This window comes from Erinaceus europaeus, chromosome 18 (assembly GCF_950295315.1).
Source record: "Erinaceus europaeus chromosome 18, mEriEur2.1, whole genome shotgun sequence".
NCBI classification, from domain to species: domain Eukaryota; kingdom Metazoa; phylum Chordata; class Mammalia; order Eulipotyphla; family Erinaceidae; genus Erinaceus; species Erinaceus europaeus.
In genome coordinates, this window is record NC_080179.1 from 43,529,217 (window position 1) to 43,553,589 (window position 24,373).

Consider the following 24,373-nt stretch of genomic DNA (forward strand, 5'->3'; position numbering starts at 1 on the left):
CAAGTAAGATCATCTGGCGTTTGTCCTTCTCATTTTGGCTTATCTCACCTTCAAGTTACATCCAGGTTGAGTAAAGGAGATGACGTCACTGGTTTTGATAACCGAGTAGTATTCCCCTGTGTACATACACAACTTCGTTAGTCACTCATCTATCTGTCCTAGACATCTGGGTTGTTTCCAGCATTGGGCTATTACCAGTTTGTTGTTGTGAACATCGGTCTACATAGATCAGTTGGGGTGGGTGTGCTTGTTTCCTTAAGATATTTCCCCAGGATGGCAATTGCAGGGTCATAGGGCAGGTCCATTTCCAGTGTTTTGAGAAGTCTCCAGAGGCTGGATACTTTCTGCAGAGGCTGGGCCAATTTGCATTCCCACCAGTAGTATAGAAGGTTCTACAAATCCTTGCCAACATCTTGAATTGCTGTCCTTTCTAATGCCTGGCAGCCTCACAGCTGTAAAGTAGTATCTCATTGTTGTCTTTGTCTGCATTTTCGATGACTTGGAGCATTTTTCCATAGGCTAGACTAAATTTTAAGCTCATTCATTTCTGTATTACTTCCTCTAGCCGAGTAGAATTGAAAAGATTGTGTGAGATCTTTACCCGAATGTTTGCTGACCCTCATAGCAAGGTAAGTCTGAGAATCAACCCTTCCTTCTACTCCTGCCTGCATGCCTCTGTGAACTGGATAATACACTACTTAAGAATCATAGTTCCACGGTGTGCTTCAGACCTCATAAATTTAACAACAGTTTCAGCAAATTTGTGACTTTTTTTTTTAAAGTCCTTAGGAACTTCAAATGCAGGGCTGGGCAGTGATACACCTAGTTGAGTGCACATGTTACAGTGCACAAGTTCAAGTCCCTAGTACCTACAGAGGGGAAGCATCACAGGTTGTGATGCAGTGGTCTAGATCTGCCCCCTCTCTGTATCTCCCCCATTCCTCTCAATTTCTCTGTTTCTATCCAATAAATAAATAAAATAAAATAAAAAAATATATATATATATTAAAAAAAGAAACTTCAAATGCACATACAACTTAAGTTAAAGTGTGTCTCGAGTAAACATTATTGTGGGTAGAAGGAGGTATAGTCTTTCATTTTTCAGCATATTTAAAGAAAAAATTTTTATTATTATTTATTTTCCCTTTTCTTGCCCTTGTTGTTTTGTTGTTGTTGATGTCATTGTTGGTTAGGACAAAGAGAAATGGAGAGAGGAGAAGACAGAGGGAGAGAGAAAGATATATCTTTCTGATAGTCTCTGCATTGGACAGGGAACATTTATGTAAGGGGTTTATTAAACAAATAAATAAGGGGGCCAGGAGGTGGTGCACTTGTTTGAGCACACATGTTACCATGTGCATGTACCATGTTCAAGCCTCTGCTTCCCACCTGCAGGGGGGATGCCTCACAAGCAGTTAAGCAGGTCTGCAGGTATCTTTCTTTCTTTCTTTCTGTCTTTCTTTCTTCCTTTCTATCCTCCCTGCATCTCTCTCAATTTCTCTGTCCTATCGAATACAACAGGAAGAAAAGAAAAAGAGAAAATGGCCACCCAGAGCAGCGGACTTGTAGTGCTGGCACCAAGCCCTGGTGACAATGATACGTATAAAACAGAGCTAAGCAATAGTGCACCTGGTTGAACAGACCCAGCTTCAAGGCCCTGGTCCCACCTACAGGGGGAGAATCTTTAGCAGTGGTGAAGCAGTGCTTTGGGCTCCTCTTTCTCCCTCTCTCTTTGTCCTTTCTCTCTTGATTCCTCTGTCTGTAGCCAATTAGACACACAAAAGATAAGTTAATTCCTACATAGACTTTTGCTGTTCCTGAGTATTTTCTAGATAGAGGTCACTGAACTGATGCCCATACCTCCTGGGTCCAAGGCACTGAGCCTGAAGAGTATCTTTTCTCTTTCTTTTTCCTTTCCCTTTCCCTTCCCCCTCCCCCTCCCCCTCCCCTCCCCCTCCCCTCCCCTCCCCCTCCCCTCCCCCTTCCCCCTCCCCTTCCCCTTCCCCTTCCCTTTCCCCTTCCCCTTTCCCTTTTCCTTTCATATATGTTGGGCTTTATTATTATGACTCTCAGAGCTAGATGAACAGTACCAAACATTGATAAAGTCCAGGAGAAATTGAGTTTAAAATCCATATTAAGTATCTACAGATGCAATTGTCAAGATTTTACTTTAAGGTAGTGTTACAAGCAGTAAGACTTTAAACATAGGATTCTTCAGATATATAGCATAAGGGATATCAGATGGTTTAGAATATTGATGGAATTTTTGTTACCTCTAGATTGCTGATTCAGAACCAGAATGTGAGGATAAAGAAGGAAATATGTTTGCATCAGAAGGCTCTTGTACAGTGAGTTGGGAGCTCTCAGTTCAGTTACTGTTTGCTAGCTGCCTGTAAACTAAGCTAGGAATCCCGCAGCTGAGGCCCACAAGAGACCCCTAGTGGTTGCTGTGCTGAAACTGAATACATACATACTGGCTGAATTTTCACAGTAGAGCAAAACTCATGACCAAGTAGAGGGGGCACAGCAGTGCTGATCTCTCTGCAATTGCTCTAGGAATACTCCACTATAAACTGTCTCCCACCTTGAGGTAATAATAACCGCACAATAGCATGAGAATTATAGGGATTTTCAGGGTTCTGAGACATTGTAATCTTAAATAGCTGAAGTGATGTACATCAAAATAGAAAACTAAATTAAAAATTCCCTCACCCACAACAGTATTGGTTTAATGCTAGACAATGAACAATAATAGTATAAGACTAGGATGTCTAAAGATTTTTTTTGAAAGAAAGAAATGAAAGAATGCCTTCCAGGATAAAACAAACACTTTTAAGCAAAGTCAGTTTCTCTCTTTACTGTATTTCAGAGGCACGCTGAGGGAGGGAAGAGTATTTTTATCAACTTGTAGCCTTTTCAGGTCTTATAGGAGCTGCATGAAAATGGTATCAATTCACTGTGTACTAACACGGAATTTGTTTTGTTGCATGGCCTGGTTTGCGGTGGAATTCACAACAGAGAGTAAGTCCCAGTTTGTTTCCTTTACCTGTTTTCTTTAATACATTTGCTTTCTGTAATATGAACACTTTTTTTTAACAGTGTTGGTGTATGTCATATGAGTCTAGGAAAAGGCACTGTGTATATATATACACACACGTTTTAGACTTTGGAGAAATGTTTTGTAGAATTTGGAGAGAATCCACAGTTGTGTAAAACGTTTGGTTTTTGTTTCTCTCTAGGTCTTCAGTATGTTTTTGGAGACTCTTGTCGATTTTATAATAATTCACAAGGACGACTTGCAAGACTGGCTTTTTGTCCTTCTCACACAGTTGCTTAAGAAGATGGGGGCAGACTTACTGGGCTCTGTGCAGGCGAAAGTTCAGAAGGCTCTAGATGTCACACGGTAAATATCTGGAGGCTGGTTCCATTTTCCCAGCTGTGTTGAGGCAAAGCTGACAGATCATTGTGTGAGTCTGTCGTATGCAGTGTGATGACTTGGCCCATGTGTATACACGTGTACAGTGATATATTCCTAAAAGGCTGCCACAGAAAAGTCAATACAGCCCTCATCGCATTGAATGCGCTTTGCTGTTGTGATGAATGTATTACAAATTCTCTTCTTTTAGCAACTTCCAGGCAGATAGCAGTATATTATTAACTGTGATCACTGTGCTGAACATTGTACCCCAGAACTTTTTCGTGTTATGCCTTTTGACTGTTATCTCCCAATTCTTTCCTCTTACTAAATTTCCTGGGTGCCTCTTTCCTTTAGGGGGCCCTCCACTTAGTAAATTAGATCTAAAGCACATACATTTTGTTCTTCCCTTTCTCTGCAGCTGTGTTACGTCAATGTTGACACTTGTCTAGGATTTAGTCCAGATATTGAGGGAGACTTAGTGATAGCTGGTAGCCTTTCCTCAAGTAACAAAAGCAACTGCAGATCTGCCTCAGCTTACTTTCCTTTGCGCCGAGCCACAGGGCACATGTTCAAGTTAAACACACAAGTTACTCAAGTATATTCTCCCTCCCCACTTACTGTAGAAGAAAGAAGAGGAAAGGCACCAGGGCAAGGCAAAGCATTTTGGCCGTCTGCCTTTATAGTTAGTACAAGTCACTTCAGCCATGGATGCTGAAATGTGTTGTGACTGCCTGGATGCAACTAGACACAGGGAGAAAAAGATGGATTAGGGTCAAGTTAATTTTGTTATTAATACATATAGTGAAGGGAATACTAGTACTAGACTAGTATGTGCTGTATATTTTATGTTTTTCTTGACTTGTTTAACTTTCAAATCAGCCCGAGAGCTTATAGATTTGAATGTACATCCTTGTGTGCGTGTTTGCTATCCTTCTAATTGATTGAGAATAGTCTTCAGGAGAGTCCAAAAAGCACTAGCTTTTTGCCTGGTTTTCTTTTGCTTTATTTATTTATTTAGTTTTTTTTTTTATGGCACCAAGGCCCTTGAGCTTGTGTGATTTCATTGCTTCTAGACCACCTTTTTCATTATTTTCATTTCAGATAGAGAGACAGAGATAGAGGGAACCACAGATACCATAGCACTGGGACTTGCATGATGCTGGGGCTGGAAGCCAGGCTCTTCACATGGCAAGACACACACCCTATTGGACGAGCTACCTCCTGGCCCCAAAGAAGGCATTATAATAGATAAAGTAGTGACACTGCAGGACTGAGAAGGCAGCGCAGCTGCTGCGAAGTGACCTTTCCTTCAGGAGGTTTGGCGGTCCTAGCTTCAATCTTGGCATCATCATAAGCTGGAGCTCAACATTTCTCTGGTCTTTGTCTCACTCGCCTTTTCTTATTCATTGAAATCAGTCTGTTCAGCTGTAAACAGGTCAGCCATAAGCAGCATAGACAGAGTATAAAAATAGTCTTTGGGAACTGGAAATGTCTTTTATGTAAGTAACTTTGAGAAAGGTAGCTGGAGATAAGGTGAGTGGATTCCTAGGACATCTAGATTCTTTTCCCTTTTATTGTTTAGTCTGTTTAACTAGCATAATCAGTGTTAAGTTCATCTGTGTTTTGTCAGTTGTGACAGGATTTCCCTTTAAATATTCTACATAGTGTGCATTAGTTTAGCACTCATACAATTTAAAAATTCAGTCTTGCTTTTTCGTATCAGAGTAAACTATAACAGTGTACTTGTTTCCTAAGTGGTTTTGCTTTACTTAATTTGTTTTTGTAACCATTGAAAACAAGTATTTTTTCTATCCTAGGGACTCCTTTCCATTTGATCAACAATTTAATATTTTGATGAGATTTATTGTGGATCAAACTCAAACTCCTAACCTCAAGGTCAGTAACTGTGTTGATATAATGTACCTTCTAGGAAAAAAGGAATTATTTAAAAATCCACTTTTTTTTTGTACGGCTTATTTTGGACTATTAGTCTTGTGTGAGCGTTCTTATGCAACTCTTTGTCGACATGTTTCCATTTCTGTTATCTAGTAAAGAGATTGCTGGCTTGTTAGTCATTCAAATTTATTTGATTTATTTTTTTACTTTATTCTAAACTGCTGTAGTGACAGAACATATTTTTTAAAATATTTATTTATTTATTTTCCCTTTTGTTGCCCTTGTTGTTTTAGTGCTGTAGTTATTATTGTTGTAGGACAGAGAGAAATGGAGAGAGGAGGGGAAGACAGAGAGGGGAAGAGAAAGATAGACATGTGCAGACCTGCTTCACCGCCTGTGAAGCTACTCCCCTGCAGATGGGGAGCCGGGGGCTTAAACCGGGCTCCTCACGCCGGTCCTTGTGCTTCGCGTCACATGCGCTTAATCCTCTGCGCTGCCGCCCGACTCCCGACAGAACATATTTCTATCAGCAGTAAACAAGAACTCCAGCTGGTCAGTGTCCTTACCAACACTCGGATATTTTTGAAATTTTATGCCATCTTGTAATCAGTATTTGAATTAGAAAATTATTTTATGTTGAGATAAATAGAATATTCTAACTTGTGAAAGTTGTTAATATATTGTGCAAAATTATATCTATAATAGAAAAACTAACTTTGGGAAAGATGTGTATAGATCTGATTGGTTTTTTTTTGGGGGGGGTGTTGGTCTTAATTTTGGCTGAGATTTTTCAGTAAGCCCCTTTCTCCTGGGTAAAAATCAGTTAAGACATTAGTGGAGAAGTTAGGATGCAATATCAACTTGATTACTGCAAACATTGCCCTTACAGAGCTGGCTGCATTGATGATGCCCTCTTGGTCAGTGGCAGAACTAGAAATCCTATGGCCTCCCTTCAGAGGCTTCTGCCATTGAAGTGTCTTGTCTTGGAGCCTTGGTGAAGAGCAGAGCACACCTATTCTGCAGACATGGCAATCTAAATGACAATGTGACTGGTGACATTGCACAGCTGTGTACACAACAGACTTCCATGCCTCAGACTCAAGAGGTTCCAGGCTTAATCTCTAGTACCACCATAAACTAGAGCTGAGCAGTGCTCTGCTCCATGCATGCAGGCATGGATGGAGTGTCATGCTGTTCTTCTGTTCCTAGATCTACCTAGCAGTCATTTTATACCTTTTCTTCTTGACAAAGAACGCTCCATGCAGAAACATAAATCCAGGAGAAAAGAGATGCCTCTCCTGAAAAATGTGGAGGGTTGTTATTGTTTGTTTGTTTGTTCTATTTTTGTTTGTTTGTTTTTTAACCAGAGCACTGCTCAGCTCTGGCTGATGGTGGTGTGGGGGATTGAACCTGGGACTTCAGAGACTCAGGCATGAGAGTCTGTTCACACAACGATGATGTTATCTACCCCCAAAAAAATGTGTTTACTTTTCTCTCATCACCAGAATTCTATTCTACGATCCATAAAGTGGACTAATAATTACAATTATTGGGTCTTTCAGGTCAAAGTTGCAATCCTGAAATACATTGAGTCTCTTGCTAGGCAGATGGATCCAACAGATTTTGTGAACTCTAGTGAGACAAGACTTGCTGTTTCTAGAATTATAACCTGGACAACAGAACCAAAGAGCTCAGATGTGAGAAAGGTATGTCCAATAGAAATGAAGTCAACTTTACCTTCAGAATACTGTTTCCACTGTTCTTCCTGTGAAACTAGCACTTGACTTTTGGTTATTTGTATGTACATTCTCCCCCCGACCCCCTTCTGTCCTACACTCTTTTTACAACTATCCTTACCAATATAATCATCTGTACTATAACAGTGTACTTGTTTCCTAAGTGGTTTTGCTTTACTTAATTTGTTTTTGTAACCATTGAAAACAAGTATTTTTTCTATCCTAGGGACTCCTTTCCATTTGATCAACAATTTAATATTTTGATGAGATTTATTGTGCATTTTTGAAATAGTAAACCATTTACTATTCAGCAGTGAAAAAGAAAAGAATAATTCTCATAATTGTTAATAAACTTGTAGGGTTTGTTTGCGTTTTTTTTTTTTTTTTTTTTGCATCCAGGGTCATTGCTGGGGCTTGGCACTATGAATCCACTGCTCCTGGAGGCTATATTTTCCCTGTTTTCACTTTTTAAAAAATATTTATTTTTATTTACTCCCTTTTGGTGCCCTGTTGTTTTATTGTTGTAGCTATTATTATTGTTGTTATTGATGTTGTTGTTGGATAGGACAGAGAGAAATGGAGAGAGAAGGGGAAGACAGAGGGGGTGAGAAAGATAGATACCTGCAGACCTGCTTCACCACTTATGAGGTAACCCCCCCACACACAGGTGAGGGCCTGGGGGCTCGAACTGGGATCCTTATGCTGGTCCTTGTACTTTGCGCCATGTGTGCTTAACCCGCTGTGCTACTGCTCCGCCCCCAACTTGGAGTATTTCTTTTTTTTTTTTTTTCCCTCCAGGGTTATTGCTGGGCTTGGTGCCTGCACCATGAATCCACCGCTTCTGGAGGCCATTTTTCCCCCTTTTGTTGCCCTTGTTGTTGTAGCCTCGTTGTGGTTATTATTATTGCCATTGTTGATGTTGTTCGTTGTTGTATATGACGGAGAGAAATGGAGAGAGGAGGGGAAGACAGAGAGGGGGAGAGGAAGATAGATACCTGCAGACCTGCTTCACTGTGTGTGAAGCGACTCCCCTGCAGGTGGGGAGCGGGGGTGGGCTCGAACCGGGATCCTTACGCGGGTACCTGCATTTTGCGCCACATGCGCTTAACCCACTGCGCCACTGCCCAGCCCTCTGGAATATTTCTAAATACAAACAAACTTAGTTTCTTCTCTGAGAGTTAAAAAAAATAAGACAGAAGACCATCTAAAAGTTTTTTTCTTTATATTTATACTTCTCACACCCATTGTATAGCAATAAACTAAGTTGCCCAAGGTCCAAGGAGCAAGGCAAGTCTTATTAAAAATTTATTCCCCAGAGGACAACCTAAGGGGGTTGAATTGTTATGTGGAAAGCTGAGAAATGTTTTGCATGCACAGAATATCGTATTTTACTCTTGAGTGTAAACCATTAATTCCCCAATAAGGAAACAAACAAACAAACAAAACTTACACCAAATTGTTCTAATATTACTAATATTAAAATTATTATTTTTTTAAATTTTCTGTTAATCAGAGATATACAGAGAGAAACACCAGAGTAGTGCTCAGCTCTGGCTTATGATAGTGCTGGGGATTGAACCTGGAAGCTGAGCCCCTCAGGCATGAAACCATTTACATAATCATTATGCTGTCTCCTTAACCTAATACTACTAACTGTGATCCTTTTGTGAAATTTCTCAACATTCATCAGAATAGCATATGACTGCAATTTTTTTAAAAGATTTTATGTATTTATTAATGAGAGAGATAGGAGGAGAGAGACCAAAAGCTTGAGCAGTGCTCTGGACTTTCTTATAAAAACAAATAATTTTGGGCAGGGATAGATAGCATAATGGTTATGCAGATTCTCATGCCTGAGGCTCCAAAGTCCCAGGTTCAATCCCCTGTACCACCATAAGCCAGAGCTGAGCAGAACACTCTCCCTCCCCCCGCCCCCAGCCTAGGTCCTCCTCCACCATTATGCACTAGGACCTAAAAGCTGCTGCCCACCCCACTCCATCCCCCAGAGTCCTTTACTTTGATGCAATATACCAAACCCAGTCCAAGTTCAACTTTGTGTTTGCCTTTTCTGTTCTTACTTCTCAATTTTTGTCTGTGACTGAGATTATCCCATACTCATCCTTCTCTTTCTGACTGATCTCATGTTTTGTTTTGTTTTTTTCCTTCTTCTAACACCTAATTGGTTTTTCTTTTTTATGGTTTACTTTGCATAATTTTTTGAATTTGCCCTTAAAGAATATACAAATATCACATTGCTGGTGAAATAGATTTCTTTAGATAATGACTTATGAAGAATGTCTTACGGATCGGCTTGGTACACACAGGTACCATGCATAAGGACCCAGGTTGGAGTTTCTGGCTCCCCACCTGTGTGTGTGTTCGGGGCGGGGGGATGGTGGTGGTGGTGGTGGTGGTGTGTGTTGCAGCAAGCCTTTCAAAAGAAATCACAGGATCAGTACAAACCTTCCCCATTTGTAGTGAAATAGCTAAGGACATTAAATATGTGAGAATGTTTAAATCTTCTGGAGATTTATTAAAGCATAAGCTATTTTAATGACAACGTGAAAGGAGTAGTAAGAGTTGGGTCTTCTTAGAAAAAAAAAATTATTTTGAAAATATACTGAAACCAAAACATGTAGTGAATATCTTTCTTTTTTACCAGAGCACTCCTCAGCTCTGCTTTATAGTGGTGCGGAATTGAACCTTGGACTTTGGAGCCTCAGGCAGGAGAGTCTCTTTGCATAACCATTATGCTATCCCTGCCCTTGCAACCAAAAAGTAACTTACATTTATGCTCTGGAAAAATATAAGGGGAAAAAGAGGTTTATTGGGAGTCCGGTGGTAGCCCAGCGGATTAAGCACACATGGCACAAAGCGCAAGGACTGGTGTAAGGATCCCCGTTCAAGCCCCCAACTCCCCTCCTGCAGGGGAGTTGCTTCACAAGCATTGAAGCAGGTCTGCAGGTGTCTGTCTTTCTCCCCCCCCCTCTGTCTTCCCCTCCTCTCTCCATTTCTCTCTGTCCTATCCAACAACGATGACATTAGTAACAACAACAATAATAACTACGACAAGAAAACAAGTACAACAAAAAGGGAATAAATAAATATTTAAAAAAAATTTTTAAAGGTTTATTGTTTTCATAAATCATACAGATTTACTGGTGGTGATGGTGGAATTGCTTCACAAGTAGTAAAGCAGGTCAGCAGATGTCTTTTCTTTCCTTTCTGTCTCCCACTCCCCTCACAGTTTTTCTGTTTTATCTAATAAAAAAGAAAGGAAGAGGGGCTGGGGGGCAGGCAGTGGCATACCGGGTTAAGTGCACACAGTACAAAGCGCAAGGACCCAAGTAAGGATCCTGGTTCAAGACACCAGCTCCCCATCACAGGGGGGTTGTGCTTCAGAAGTGGTGAAGTGAGTCTGCAGGTGTGTCTCTCTGTCTATCTCCCTTTCTATCTCTCCTCCCCTCTCAGTTTTTCTCTGTCCTATCCAATAAAAATGAATAAGAAAAAAAATAGCTACTAACAGCAGTGGTTTAAAACAGGAAAAAAAAAAAAAAAAAAGGAAGGGAAAGTGGGAGAGAAAAGAAAAGCGGTGTGGTGGATTTGCTGTGCAGGCAGAGTCTCAACAATGATCCTGGTGGAAATTAAAAAGAGAGAGAGAGGGGTTTTAAAAACAACATGTAGAAATGTATTTTAGGATGATCAGTACTCATCTTTTTTGCCTGTGTCATGAAGTTATCCCCCCACCATTGTGGTTTGTTTTGGTTAGAAAGACTTCTAATGCCTCTATTTTAGGTCAAGCAGCAAGTAGGGCTGTACGCCTGATGCTGCGCTTAATGAGTATTTTAGACCTGAAAACTAATTTTTGGTTTTGTTTAAAAAAAAAAAACATTATTCTTTAATTTAAAAAAAAGAATTTTAATATTTTTAATTTACTTTTACTTTATTGAATAGAGACAGAAATCAAGAGGAAATGGGGGGAAGGAAAGAGGAGAGAGAAAGAGATAGACACCTACAGCATTACTGACTTCATCACTTGTCAAATTTTTCCCCTGTGGGTATGGACCAGGGACTTGAACTTGGGTCTTTGCACATAGGAACATCTGTACTTAATTGGGTGTGCAACCACCAGACCTTCTACTCATCTTTGTAATTCATCCTTATTTTATTTTCCCCAGAACACAGCTCTGGCTTATTATGGTGACTCGAGTATTGAACCTGGGACTTTGGAGCCTCAAGCATGAGAGTCTTTTTCCATAACTATTATGCTATATACTCCCCCCATGCCTTTTTATTTTGAGTTAAATACATCTGGGATTTTGGATATTTTTTTCCTTTTCCCAGCACAAAAATAATGAATTTGTCTTAATTGGACTTGGACTTAATTTTAGCATTGTAAAGACACCAAAATACTTTGCAGTACCCCCCCCCTTTTTTTTTAAATATATTAATGAGAGGAATCGGAGGAGAGAAAACAAACCAGATATCATTCTGGTACATGTGCTGCTGGGGATCGAACTCAGGACCTCATGCTAGAAAGTCCCAACACTTTATCCACTGCACCAAGTCCCAGACCACTTTTGCAGTGCTTCTTTACAAAGAACTTTGCAACAAGTATGTTTTATGGAATGTCCTATATCACAGAAGAAAAAAAAAAACCATTCAGAGTAATTAAAGCTGTAACACTATTATTAGAGAAATAATTGTGTCTGAGGCTCCGATGTCCCAGGGTCAATCCCCCACCCCACCATAAGCCAGAGCTGATGAGTACTCTGTTTTTTGTTGGTTTTTTTTTTTTTTTTTTTAATAAAAGAGTGGTCTGGGAGATGGCTCAGTGGATAAAGCATTGTACTCTCAAGCATGAGGTCCTGAGTTCAATTCCTGGCAGAACATGTACCAGAGTCATGTCTGGTTCCTTCTCTCCTCCTATCTTTCTCATTAATAAATAAATACAATCTAAGGAAGAAAGGAAGGGAGGGAAAGAAAGAAATGATTGTATGCTTTTAGTCAAGAGAGTTTCATAATTTATTTCTATTTCTTTTGGTGCCAAGATCTATAAACAGTGCCAGTTGGTATTACTAAACTTCTCTTATGGCATAATTTTTTCTTAAATCAGCTCTTTTTAAACTAATTCCTTGGGAACTGTAAACTTGAGCTACTTGCTTTTGCACTAGCACAAAGCAACTGGGGAGGCCTGAGTCTCATCTGGCTCCTATTGCTCCTGCTAATTGCCTGGCACACCTACCTGCTATGATCATTCTAAGTACTTGACAATCTGTCGTCTCAATAGTGAAGAAGGAAAAAAAAAAAAGTAGGGTCTTTTTTAAAAGACAGTGGAATACGTTTTTAATTTGTACCATGTAAGTTTCCTTTGTTTCCCAGAGGTAATATCCTTAATCCATAAATGTAAAAGGAGTAAGGAGTTTTTCATAGGTGTCTACATTTTTTTTTTCTAGTGTATCTCAATCACTAGAGCAGGGTTGAAGCAAAGTAAATTGTCCAGGTAGTCCTTACAGGGAGAAAAAAAAAAAAAAGAAGAAGAAGAAGAGAAAAGGAAGGTAGGAAAGAAGGTGAGAGAAAGAGAAAAGATAACCTAGTGGTAACTTTTTTAGACACTTTATTTTCTCCCCAGGGTAAACAAGGAATTCTCTAGTCCTGGTTATTCAATAGCATTAAGCCTTCAGACATTTCTTCCCACTAGTGTATTTATCAGGGTGCAACAATGAAAGTAGGCTTATTTTGCAGATAACTGAGATTGTGGCCTGGTAAAAATTATTAGATGATTTTTTTAAATATTTATTTATTCCCTTTTGTTGCCCTTGTTTTATTCTTGTAATTATTATTGTTGTTGATGTCATTGTTGTTGGATAGGACAGACAGAAATGGAGAGAGGAGGGGAAGACAGAGAGGGGGAGAGAAAGATAGACACCTGCAGACCTGCTTCACCACCTGTGAAGCGACTCCCCTGCAAATGGGGAGCCAGGGGCTTGAACTGGGATCCTTATGCCAGTCCTTGTGCTTTGTGCCACCTGCGCTTAACCAGCTGAGCTACCGCCCAACTCCCCAGGTAATTTTTTTTCCCTCCAGATGCTCTTTTTTTTGTGTGCCTATTATTCATAATTCACATACAGAAATATTTTACGAACAGTCTCATCAGTCTGACCAAGACATGTTCCTGTTTATTATATAAATTAATTCCTCCTTCTTTTTCTAGGCAGCACAAGTTGTGCTCATCTCTCTGTTTGAACTGAACACTCCTGAATTTACCATGCTACTTGGTGCCTTGCCAAAAACATTCCAGGATGGTGCCACCAAACTCCTGCATAACCACCTCAAGAATTCTAGTAGCACTAGTGTGGTGAGTGCTTCCATCACTGCTGACCTCTCAGATCAGATCATAGCCATGGCTTTTCCTTTGTGTAGAGCTTCTGCCACTGGAGAGACTGGTCAGATTTCTTGTTCTCTTTCATGACTTTGTCTTGAAGTTAGAATTCATATCTGGTCCTGTCCTATTTCCAATAAGTGAATGAACCCAATCTTTATTTACTTTTGGCTCCAAAACTCCACACCTGTACAATTCCACCACTCCTAGAGGACCCCCCCCATTTTATTATTTTATTTCATATATATATATATATATATAGAGAGAGAGAGAGAGATGGAGAGACAGCACAGCACTGCTCTGTTATTCACCCTCTAGTATTGTGTATATTGCTCATATGTGGTCCTATGGGATAAGTCCCAAGTCATCATACCTGGTAAAGTATGCACTCTACTGGGTGAGCTATCTCCTAACCCTGAACCTGGACTTTAAAAAACAAAACAAAAACCATATATTTATTTGCAAATGAGGGAGAGAGAGCCAGAGCTTTTGCTCTGGCATTTGTAATGCCAGTGGTTGAACTCAGGAATGACCTCATGCTTTGAGCCACCTTCCAGGCTACGTGACCTTTTCCTTTAAGATTTGTTTATTTGTTTGTCTTCAATGAGAGCACTAGAGAGGAGACCAGAGCACTGCTTAGTACTAGACACGTTATGCTGAGAATTGAACCTGGACCCGACCCTCCTGTGTGCAAACCCTGAGCTTTACTGTTAAGTTCGATCCTTGGTCACTTAAGTATGATTTTTTTCTGAAGTCAGGTTGTCCAGTCAGTTAGTTCTTCTCTGTCCTTTAGTCATTGAGTTAGTATTGGTTTTCCATACTGTAAAATGCAAGTGTTTAACTGCTATTACTCGAGCACAGTGGCTACCAGTCATTCAACTTCAGGAGTGCCCGTACTGCCAGTTACTTCCAGTTTCTATGACCTTATTCTGAAAAAGAGTCACTCTGTACAAATTCTACTCACTTAATTACATGTCAGTTAAGAGACCAAGAGCAAAAATTGGTCAACGTTCTGTATTTAACCCTTGATTAATGATACTTCACCCCAGGGCTCTCCGAGCAATACAATTGGCCGAACTCCCTCCCGACACACCAGCAGCAGGACCAGCCCCCTGACCTCACCTACCAACTGTTCCCATGGGGGCCTGTCTCCAAGGTAATGTATCACAGCAGAAGGAAACACATTAAAGACCTCCACGTCTGTTTAGTCCATTCCTAGATGTCTAAACCAAGATCAATGCCCCAATGAGTAGTATCTAGTCTTCACCCAGTCTTAACCATGTGTCTTGGGCAAAGTGGTTGACTTTGTGGTTTATGATGAAGTGAGCACTTTGTGCTCTGTGTTCTCTGAGGTTCTTCTAGCTCTAAACACTGTTAAGGACCCTGTAGATTTTGAAACTAAAGTCATAGAGAAAATGCTTAGAAACTCATTGCCTATTCTGTGATAGGGATATACCTGAAGGTACTTACTCATTTAAGTAGAGACTTTATAGTCGTAATCAGTCCACACCTCTTCTTGGGAAGTTTCTCACCAGTTGGCTATTCTAAGCATAGTTGCTATCATTATGGGCTCACATTCAAACCAGAATACTGATTTGGGGAATGAATTAAGGACCAGAGAATTAAAATTGGTCTGACATTTTCAAACTTGTGTTGCAATCTTGTGTTCAGTGACCTTTTATAACCTGACTTAAGAACAGAAAAATGCTGTTGGGGGGGTTAGGGGGAGGCAGTCTTTAGACACACCTGCATGGGGACTTCGTTGATCCCCCTAGCATCTGTTGGGGTCCCAGTGCCCACTTACAATAGTGATTCTCTAGGCCAGACTCTAGGAAAGAGCCAGAGCCTGACCCTAAAAAGCATTGCTCATGCTTGTCTGTTAAAACAGGAGTAGAGGACCGTTTTCTGCCAGGGGCCATTGCATATTTGTAATGTCATTCGAGGTCATACAAAATTATCAACTTAATTAGCACTTAATGTTGCTATAAAAGATGACTCCTAGTGGTCCGGAAGGTCGCACAGTGGATAAAGCATTGGATTCTCAAGCATGAGGTCCTGAGTTCAATCCCTGGCAGCACATGTCCCAGAGTGATGTCTGGTTCTTTCTCTCTCTTCCTATCTGTCTTACTAAGAAATAAATAAAATATTAAAAATTAAATTAAATTTAAATTTAAAATACCTCTCAGATTTACTGAATTTCGAGTCCTACAGTAGCCTTTGCAGGACCAGACCAAATGTTTCCTCAGGCTATACTGGGGGCTGGGTGTTCCCTACCCCTGGTCTAAAAAAAGGCATCCTAATGGACCATTGGGACAACTAACAGCAAGGAACAGGGTGAATGATGCCACGAGATACCATTTTCACTTTTTTTTTTTTTTTTACTAAAGCACTGCTCAGCTCTGGCTTATGGTGGTTCAGGGGGATTGAACCTAGGACTTTGGAGTCTCAGGCATGGGACCCTCTTTACATAACCACTATGCTATCTACCCCCACCCCACCATTTTCACTTTCAGTAGTAGAAATAACATCAAAACCTCTGTGCTTCCAGATACAGTTTTTTTTTTTTTTTAATGGTAGCATCTGTATTTATAGTATGTGATTTATCTTAAATGTCAGGAGTCAATGTATCATATATAGAGTTCTGTTTTAGGGTGGAAGAAGGATTAAAAGAAACTTATTTATTTATTTTTGCCTGTACAGTTATCACTCCTGGTGGTCCTTTTTTTCAGTAGGACAGAGAGAAATGGGGGGGGGGCTGGTTTGGAGGATAGAGAAAGAAAGACAGACAGACACCTGCAGGCCTGCTGTACCACTCATAAAGCATCATCCCGACTGGGTGCTCCACCACCCAGCCTCCAGAAGGATTGTATAGAAGTCTTGTTCTCTATTTGGTGCTGTTGTTACTAAAAATGATACTTCTCCTAGATTAAATAGGAATATTAATTATTCCATAATACATAACTTATATTTGTTATTCTTTAGTGACTTCATTAGTAGGGCACTAGTTTCCTTGTTGATAATAAGCAAGAAGTAAAACTTGAGTTCAGTATTTTTATTTTATAAAGATTTTATTTATTTAAGAGAAAGCTAGGAGGAGAGAGAAAGAACCAGGCTTCACTCTGGCACATGTGCTGCCGGGAATCGAACTTGCAACCTCATGCTTGAGAGTCCAAAGCTTTACCACTGTGCCACCTCCCAGACCACGAGTTCAGTATTTTAAGGTATAACTTATTTGTGAACTCTCAGGATGAGGAAACTCATGATGTACTTTTACTGTGAAGGCTAGAGGCCAATGTAAGAAATTTATTTTTAATAATAAAATGTCTAAATGTGGCCCAAATATTTTTGTGTAATAAACTTATGTAATTATCTAGTTAGGTAGTTGTATTCACATAAAATATACTCTTAGTTACCACATTGATCATCTATAGGTAACCATAGCCAATTTGAAAATTCAGTGTGGAAATTTTTCCCCCACAATTAAAACTGTCCAGAAATAAGAAAAACCACCTCGAGTCATTGTATCCATAGGAAACTCAGTTTTGTTGTATACTTTAAATGAAGATTATAAAAGCCTTTACTAAGAAAAACAGTGGAATATGTAACCATCTTTGAAGGGGGAAGCAGACAAATTTCACAGTGTGAGTGTCAACTTTCTATAGTGGCCCTTGCTCAATGTTAATTTCTGTGACCTGCTCTACTTTTGAATTATCTTGACTGAATAAGATTAGCTTTTCTTCTTATGTTTTTACTCTTTAAAAAAAATTTATTACCTTTATTTATTAATTGGCTAAAGATAGCCAGAAATCAAGAGGGAAGAGAGACAGATACCTGCAGCCCTGAGTCACCACGCATGAAGCTGTCCCCCTTCAGGTGGGGACCAGAGGCTTAAACCTGGGTCTTGTGTACTATAGTGTGTGTGCTCAACCAGGTTTGCCACCACCTCGCCCCTTAGTTTTTTATTTTTAACAAGAAAAGTTATTACCCCTTACCTAATTTTGAGTGTTAAAATGAAAATTTGTTCTTTAATCCAGAATTTTTGTACCTGGACCATGGCAATAATGGGATATCCCGAAACACCAGTAAATTTAATTTCATTCTTTTAAAAAATGACTAATGGAAGTTTTTTTTTGCTGTATCAACCCAATATCAGAGAAACTGTTAACTAGCAGGCTAAACTTTTGTGATAATTCCAACAGTTGTTATTTTCTTGTAAGGAAGAAATCACTGCTTGTTTCCAGCCTGTAAATAAATGTTTTGAAAAGAAACATATAGCTTAGAAAAATCATAAAGTAGTAAGTAAATAGTAGTGAGAAAATGCTACTTGATATTTTGAAAAGAAGCATCAAGTCTAGAAAAATCATAAAATAATAAGTAGGCATGTTTATATTTTAGTTCATTTTACTCTGATTTATGTCAGATGTAAGACACAGTTGTACAGGACTTCAGAAATCATGGGAGTCTGTTTCCTTTAGGAGAAGGAAGCACATGATCACCCTCACTCTGGCCTGCTGTTTGTTCTTGGCAAACATGTTAAAGAGCAGGAAAGCACTAACTAGATAACCTCATGTACCCCCAGAGATAAAAGCTGATTTATGGTGGGTTTTACATTCACCCTCTCAGAGGATCACACACTTTCTATCCATAGAAAACTATACCCCAGACCGTATAATTTTGAAAACTACTGTTAAATCACTAATGATAAAAATTAATAAGAAAGAATATCTGTAGACTCAACATAATGATTAAGTGAACTGGGACTCAAAACCAGGAGGTGGTGCTGCATCCACTTGTCTTCAGCAACACAGCCCTTGCCATAAAAGGTGGCCCACAGCCTCTCCTGCCCCTAGTCCTGGCTGAGTGCATGACCTGAGAGAGGGTTTTAAGGTCCTTCTGTGCCCCAGTGACCTGCCGTCTCCACACCTGATCTTCTGTACAAAATGAGGCCTGAACTGCCCTCAGGAAGAGACCAGCTCTGTAGGACCACTGTGAGTGCCAGCGGCAGCCAGTGCCACTCAGTGGAGCCCTGCTTCTGGTAGCAGAGACTCCCCATGGTCTGACGTTACACTGGCAGCTCAGCTCACCTCTGTTCCTCTGTGGCCTGGCTCAATTCTTCTGGACTCCAGCAGTCACTAGAACCCTGGCTGCTGGGCCTCTCAGGGAAGGGGGATACCTGTGTTCCCAGGTGCATTTCAACTTTCATACACAGTGACGTGAGCTGAGGAATTCAGTATTTGGTTTTTCCCGCTCTAAGCAGGCCAGCTGAGACTCCAGTGATCTAGTGGTGCCATTACTTTCGGAAAGAAATTGCTAGTGGCTCCTTCTGATGGAACCTGCCTCAGGGAGCATATTGTCCCTTCCTGAGTGCTCAGCCTGGCCTGTTCTCAGGGCCTTCCTGCTGTCGCCCGATAGTGCACAGAATTAGGGCCCGTGATGCTTTCTTTTAGTCTCTCTCCCCTTTTTTTCTTGTGTGTAAATGCTTATAGTAGCCTCTCTGGTGTAAGCACACACATAAACTCACACACTTAAAACCTTACATGATTTAAAAAGCTACACACGGGGAGTCGGGCTGTAGCGCAGCAGGTTAAGCGCAGGTGGCGCAAAGCACAAGGACTGGCATAAGGATCCCGGTTCGAACCCCGGCTCCCCGCCTGCAGGGGAGTCGCTTCACAGGCGGTGAAGCAGGTCTGCAGGTGTCTATCTTTCTCTCCTCCTCTCTTTCTTCCCCTCCTCTCTCCATTTCTCTCTGTCCTATCCAACAACGACAACAACAATAATAACTACAACAATAAAACAACAAGGGCAACAAAAGGGAATAAATAAATTAAAAAAAAAAAAAGCTACACACGTGGTTGAAGGGCCCAAAATGATACAACAAAATGTGCTGTTTTCTCTGGTGAAGAATTAATTTTGCTCCAACAAATTATAACAGAATGTTAAGGAAAGTGGAGACTCAGAGGGTGTGGTGTCCCCTCCCCTTTTGCTTTGCTTATTTTTTTCCCCCATTCTCCTCTTTCTGATTTTCCTCTTCTGATCACTACAGTCGGTTATGGGGTTGGAGTGCCGATGGGTTAGCGAAGCAGCCACCTCCCTTTTCTCAGCCTAACTCCATTCCTACCGCTCCCTCACACAAGACTCTCAGGCGCACTTATTCTCCCAGGTAACAAACCACCTGTGCCAGTTGTCTGAGGTGTCACAATATTACATCTCCAAGGTCGCCTCAGGTCTCGTGGAAAGCCTCGTAGCTGCCTCCAGTGTGGGAGGAGAGTGGCGAGGAGTAGAGCCTTGGTGAGAAGTGTGAGCGGGCACAGACCACAGGGACAGAACCATTCCAGCAACTCAGCAGCAGTGCAGCGCCCAGCTCCAGCAGGGGGCCAGGCAAGGGTCTGAATCCAAGACAGGCACGTGTGGACCGATTCCCTCGTGTCCTTCATAGGAATGCAAGGCAGTCCTCCTAAGAAGCCACTAAGGCCTATCCTTTCCCAAGCTAAACATGCTGCTCTCCATTCTGCCTTCCACGTGGACTGTGTCCTCTGATAACATGCAGTCCTGTGGTCAGTCTGAGAACACAGATCCAGGAAAGCAGGTCTGTGAAGAGAAGAGCCTCCCCGTCACATCTCAGCAATGCCCCCTGCCTCTCAGGAGTGCCTTCAGCACCCCTGACGAAGATGACAGTGTTAGTGCAGAAACGAGTGGGCCTTCCTTCAGATGGTGAAGATGGAGCACAGAGTTGATCTCTGCAGTCCTATAGATACCTTTTTGAGGGCCTCTTAAGTATTGTGTTTTGCTTTACTTTGAATAAAGGCTTGAAGATCAAAGAACGCCTTCCCAGAAGCCCATAATAACACAAGCATGGGTCGTCTGTCGTTGGGCTTTGTAGGATGAGTTTTTGCATCATCAGTGACAGAACATGAACACAAACAAAAAATGTTACCTGTGAGTTCTTCATAAATAGCTTCTCCACAGATCTACATTCCTCCTGTTGTATCCTCAACACACTGAAGGTCAGCTGAATGTCTTAACAACATCTTTGTTTAAAACCAGTCATAACTCCAAAAGTATATAGACAATCCTATAATGACTGTTTCTGGATATACAAGACCAGAGTAATGAGATGGCTGTTGTCTTCTGCTAATAGAGCATGTCTCTCCTCTTTTTCTCTCTCTCTCTCCCTCTCTCTCCCTCTCCCCCCCACCCTTTCCCAGCACTGCTTATCTTTGGCTTATGGTTATGCCAGGAACTGAACCTGGGACCTCTGAGGCTCAAGCATGAAAGTCATTTGCATAACCATTATGCTATCTCCCTGTCTCTTTTTTTAAGATTAGCTATGAATCATGCTACAAGACCAGCCTTACTTATTATTACTATTATTCTTACCAGAGTACCACTCAGCTCTGACTTAAGGTGGTACTGGGATTGAACCTGGGACCCTGGAGCCTCAGGCATGAAAGTCTTTTTATTATTGTTGTTATTATCTTTATTTATTTGTTGGATAGAGACAGCCAGAAATCAAGAGAGAAGGGGGTGATAGAGAGGGAAAGAGACAGACACCTGAAACACTGCTTCACCACTTTCAAAGCTTTATCCCTGCAGTTGGGGCCCCGGGGCTTGAACCCGGGTCCTTGCACGTTGTATCATATACGCTCAACCAGGTGCGCCATCACGCAGCCCCCATGAAAGTCCTTTATATAAACATAATGCCATCTCCCCACCCCTACTGTTAGTTGGCTGGGTATGTGCCTCATGGGCACTGTCAGTCTTCCCATACAGAGCAGCTCCCAGGTCAACTTTCTCACAGGCACACAGCACTAGAAGCTAATGCATAAGCAATGTGGTGTCCTCTGCGCTTCTCTCTGTCTCTGTCTCTCTGACGCTCACTCTCTCTGTGTCTGAAATAAAAAAAGAATGAAAATAATTGGCCCAGGAATGATGGAGTCATGCATGCGTGACGCCACGGCACTACCCAGACTATAGAGCTACACATGACAAGTGTCTGTTGCTTCTGTTAACTGCCAGAGAAGAGTTAACTAGAGACTTCCGTGTTTAGAAAACGATTTGATGTTAGGCTGGAGAGAGAATAATGGTTACACAAAAAGACTCTCATGCCTAAGGCACTGAAGATCCCAGTTTCAGCCCTCAGCACCACCATAGGGCAGAGCTGAGCAAAGCTCTGGTTCAAAACAAAGAAAATCTTTTTGTTACATAAAACCAGAATGAAATGTTTGTCTCTACATGCCCAAACCTTGTTAATTCATAACAAGAAACATCCTTCTTTCAAACCTAGTATTTTTGCCCTACAAAATGGCAAAGGAAATCTCAGAAGGCCAACTTTCTGGCTCCAGTTCCTCTTTTTTTCTTAGAGAACTGACTTCATGTGCCTTCCCACCCACCATAGAGATCCCTAAGGACAGAGCAAGTCCAGAACTTTCTTCTGTTTCAGCGTTGGGTGACATGGCCTGACCTGAAGTCAGTGAATATTGACCAGTTGAGCAACTCCTCCTAATCTAAAAAACCCTAAGGAAACCTCCTTGGGGTCTAATGGCAGTGTGCACAGGTGACAGATACCTGGCCTTTAACCTCCAAGATTATGTCTCTGAGCTAAAACAAAGCAGAGGGGGAGCTGGGGGCTGGGAAGGCGACCGATTGGAATTCACCTAGTTTCTGATAGGCTAAGCTGCGCTCCCACTGCTGCTCCCTAGTATTACTTCTTAACCATTCAGGGGAGTTTCCTTTTATTCTACAACCGAGGACTCCTTTATATTGGTTTGACAAAAGACAAATCAGGCCAAAGCAAAAAGCAAACAAACAAACAAAAACATCATGCTCTGTCTCTCACCTGGAGCTCACAGTTCTAGCTTCCTACCAAGGAGATACTTCAGACTTCACACTAGTGAGAATGAAGAGGTGTCACCATGCATGGTACCTGGCCGTGCGCACGCACTCCTAAATTGGAAGTCACTCCCTTGCAGAATCCTTCTTTTGAGAAGAGGCTACCATAATGCTAACACCATATGAACCAAAACCAAAGTTCAGCTTAAGACTAAGAGATGAATTCTGTGAAATCAACATCTGAAGCGACACATGGAAAATAATATTGTGACATCCCTTAAAGAGCTGAACATCCCACCAGATTTATTCTTGTCCATCCTGCCATCCTTGAGTTGTCTTCCTTTTGCATGGGCAGTGCTATTATTATTATTTTTTTATTATTTTATTATTTTGTCACTGATCAAAAGTACTTGAAGGCTTCATTTTACATCTTGTATACATATTTTTTTATTTCACTCATACTGAGTACTCACATATATGAAAGATAGTGTACTGGTCAGATGTATAAATGCCTTTGTTCATACATAAGCTAGGATTGTGGTGTTCTTGAAAGGAACGGAATAGACCGGGAGGTAGCATAGAGGATAAAGCATTGGACTCTTGAGCAGGAGGTCCTGAGTTTAGTTCCCAGCATTGGACTCTTGAGCAGGAAGTCCTGAGTTTAGTTCCCAGCATCACTTGTGCCAGAGTTCTTCTCCCCTCCTCTCATCAGTAAATAAATTTTGAGTGAAAAAGGTAGGGCTGGGCAGGGAGCCCTGGTGCTCCTCATTCATGTGTTATTATTATTTTGTCTCCAGGATTATTGCTGAGGCTTAGTACCTGTATAAATCCACTGCTTCTGTTGGCCATCTTTTTTTTCCATTGTTGTTGTTGTTACTATTGTTGCTGGATAGGACAGAGATAAATTAGAAAGGAAGAGAGGACAGAGAGAGGAAAGACACCTGCAGACCTGCTTCACCACTTGCAAAGTGACCCTCCCCCCCCGCAGGTGAGGAGCTGGGGGCTCGAACCAGGATCCTTGCACCAGTCCTTGCACTTCACACTATGTGTGTTTAGCCCCCTCAATCATGCTTTCTAATCATTAAAGAAACTGCCTCATAAATGACCATATGAGTTTAGAAGGTGAAGAAATTTTGAATTCTGTCAAGACTTTTATTCCTATTCCCATCAGTGTCTACTTAGAATCTTACCTTAAATGTATTCAAGCCACAGTTCTTACTGTCTGAGGCCAGAGCCGGTGTTGGAGTTGGCCTGTGCTTTGTGGCCTGTCCAAGTGTAGCTGGGGATGTGCGTGTTCTCTTACTCATCAATAAAGAGATGTGGATTCCTCTTGGGCCAGCTTTGTGGTTTGAGGCAGATGGGGTCCATCATACAGCCTAGCAGAGCCTTGCCAGTTTTGGCAAACACGTGGGTCATTGTGATCTCAGGCCAGTAAAGATTTGGCTACTCCCAAGTAAGAACTGTCTCCACAGGTTTATTTGCCCAACTTAAAAAATTTATATAACAGGAGGGAGGGGCTAATAAATGTTACTTCCTTTTAGACTACAGGAAACTTAGCTCTTGTGAGAATGTGGAGGGATGGTTATACTACCCTTAGGAAGCTATGGTTGTCCAGTTTCAGTTCTCTTCAGAAGGACTGAAGAATTGCTCTTCTTTAATCTTAATGTTGGGTGCTTACATACCAGTCAAAGATTCTTTGAGTGACCGTAACAGACTTCAGCATACCTCAAGACTTTCTGCAAATTAAAAAAAAAAAAAAAGTATCTTATTAGGACAAGTGACATTTATACTGTGTTATAGTTTGAGTTGGTTTATTTTTTCCATACTCTTGGTTCACTATTGGCTCAGGTTTTGCCTTCTTGATACTGGTGTGTCTACCCTGTGTTCTTCTGTATGTGTTTATGAGAGGTGATGATGGTACACTTTTCAAATATCTGAGGGCCACTTGTTGACACCCATATTACACCAGAGCACTGTTAGGAATGTCTGCTTCCTTTCATGCTATGCTGCCCTACATCCAGAAGGTGTCTGGTGGTGCTGGGGACTGAACCTGGAACTTTGGAGCCTCAGGCATGAAAGTCTTTTTGCAGAACCATCATGCCATTTCCTCCT

The 24,373-nt window shown here is 41.2% G+C and overlaps 1 protein-coding gene across 11 annotated transcripts in view; it reads left to right on the forward strand.

Annotated features, from left to right (window-relative positions):
- CLASP1 (cytoplasmic linker associated protein 1) overlaps positions 1–24,373 on the forward strand; it is a 248,558-nt gene that overhangs the window by 176,988 nt on the left and 47,197 nt on the right. For all 11 annotated transcript variants that reach the window (XM_060177959.1, XM_060177960.1, XM_060177962.1 and 8 more), the window contains 6 exons: positions 566–629; positions 3,240–3,403; positions 5,236–5,314; positions 6,877–7,020; positions 13,265–13,408; positions 14,482–14,588. In XM_060177959.1, coding sequence (XP_060033942.1) covers positions 566–629; positions 3,240–3,403; positions 5,236–5,314; positions 6,877–7,020; positions 13,265–13,408; positions 14,482–14,588 — 702 coding nt within the window. The remainder of the gene's footprint in view (positions 1–565; positions 630–3,239; positions 3,404–5,235; positions 5,315–6,876; positions 7,021–13,264; positions 13,409–14,481; positions 14,589–24,373) is intronic.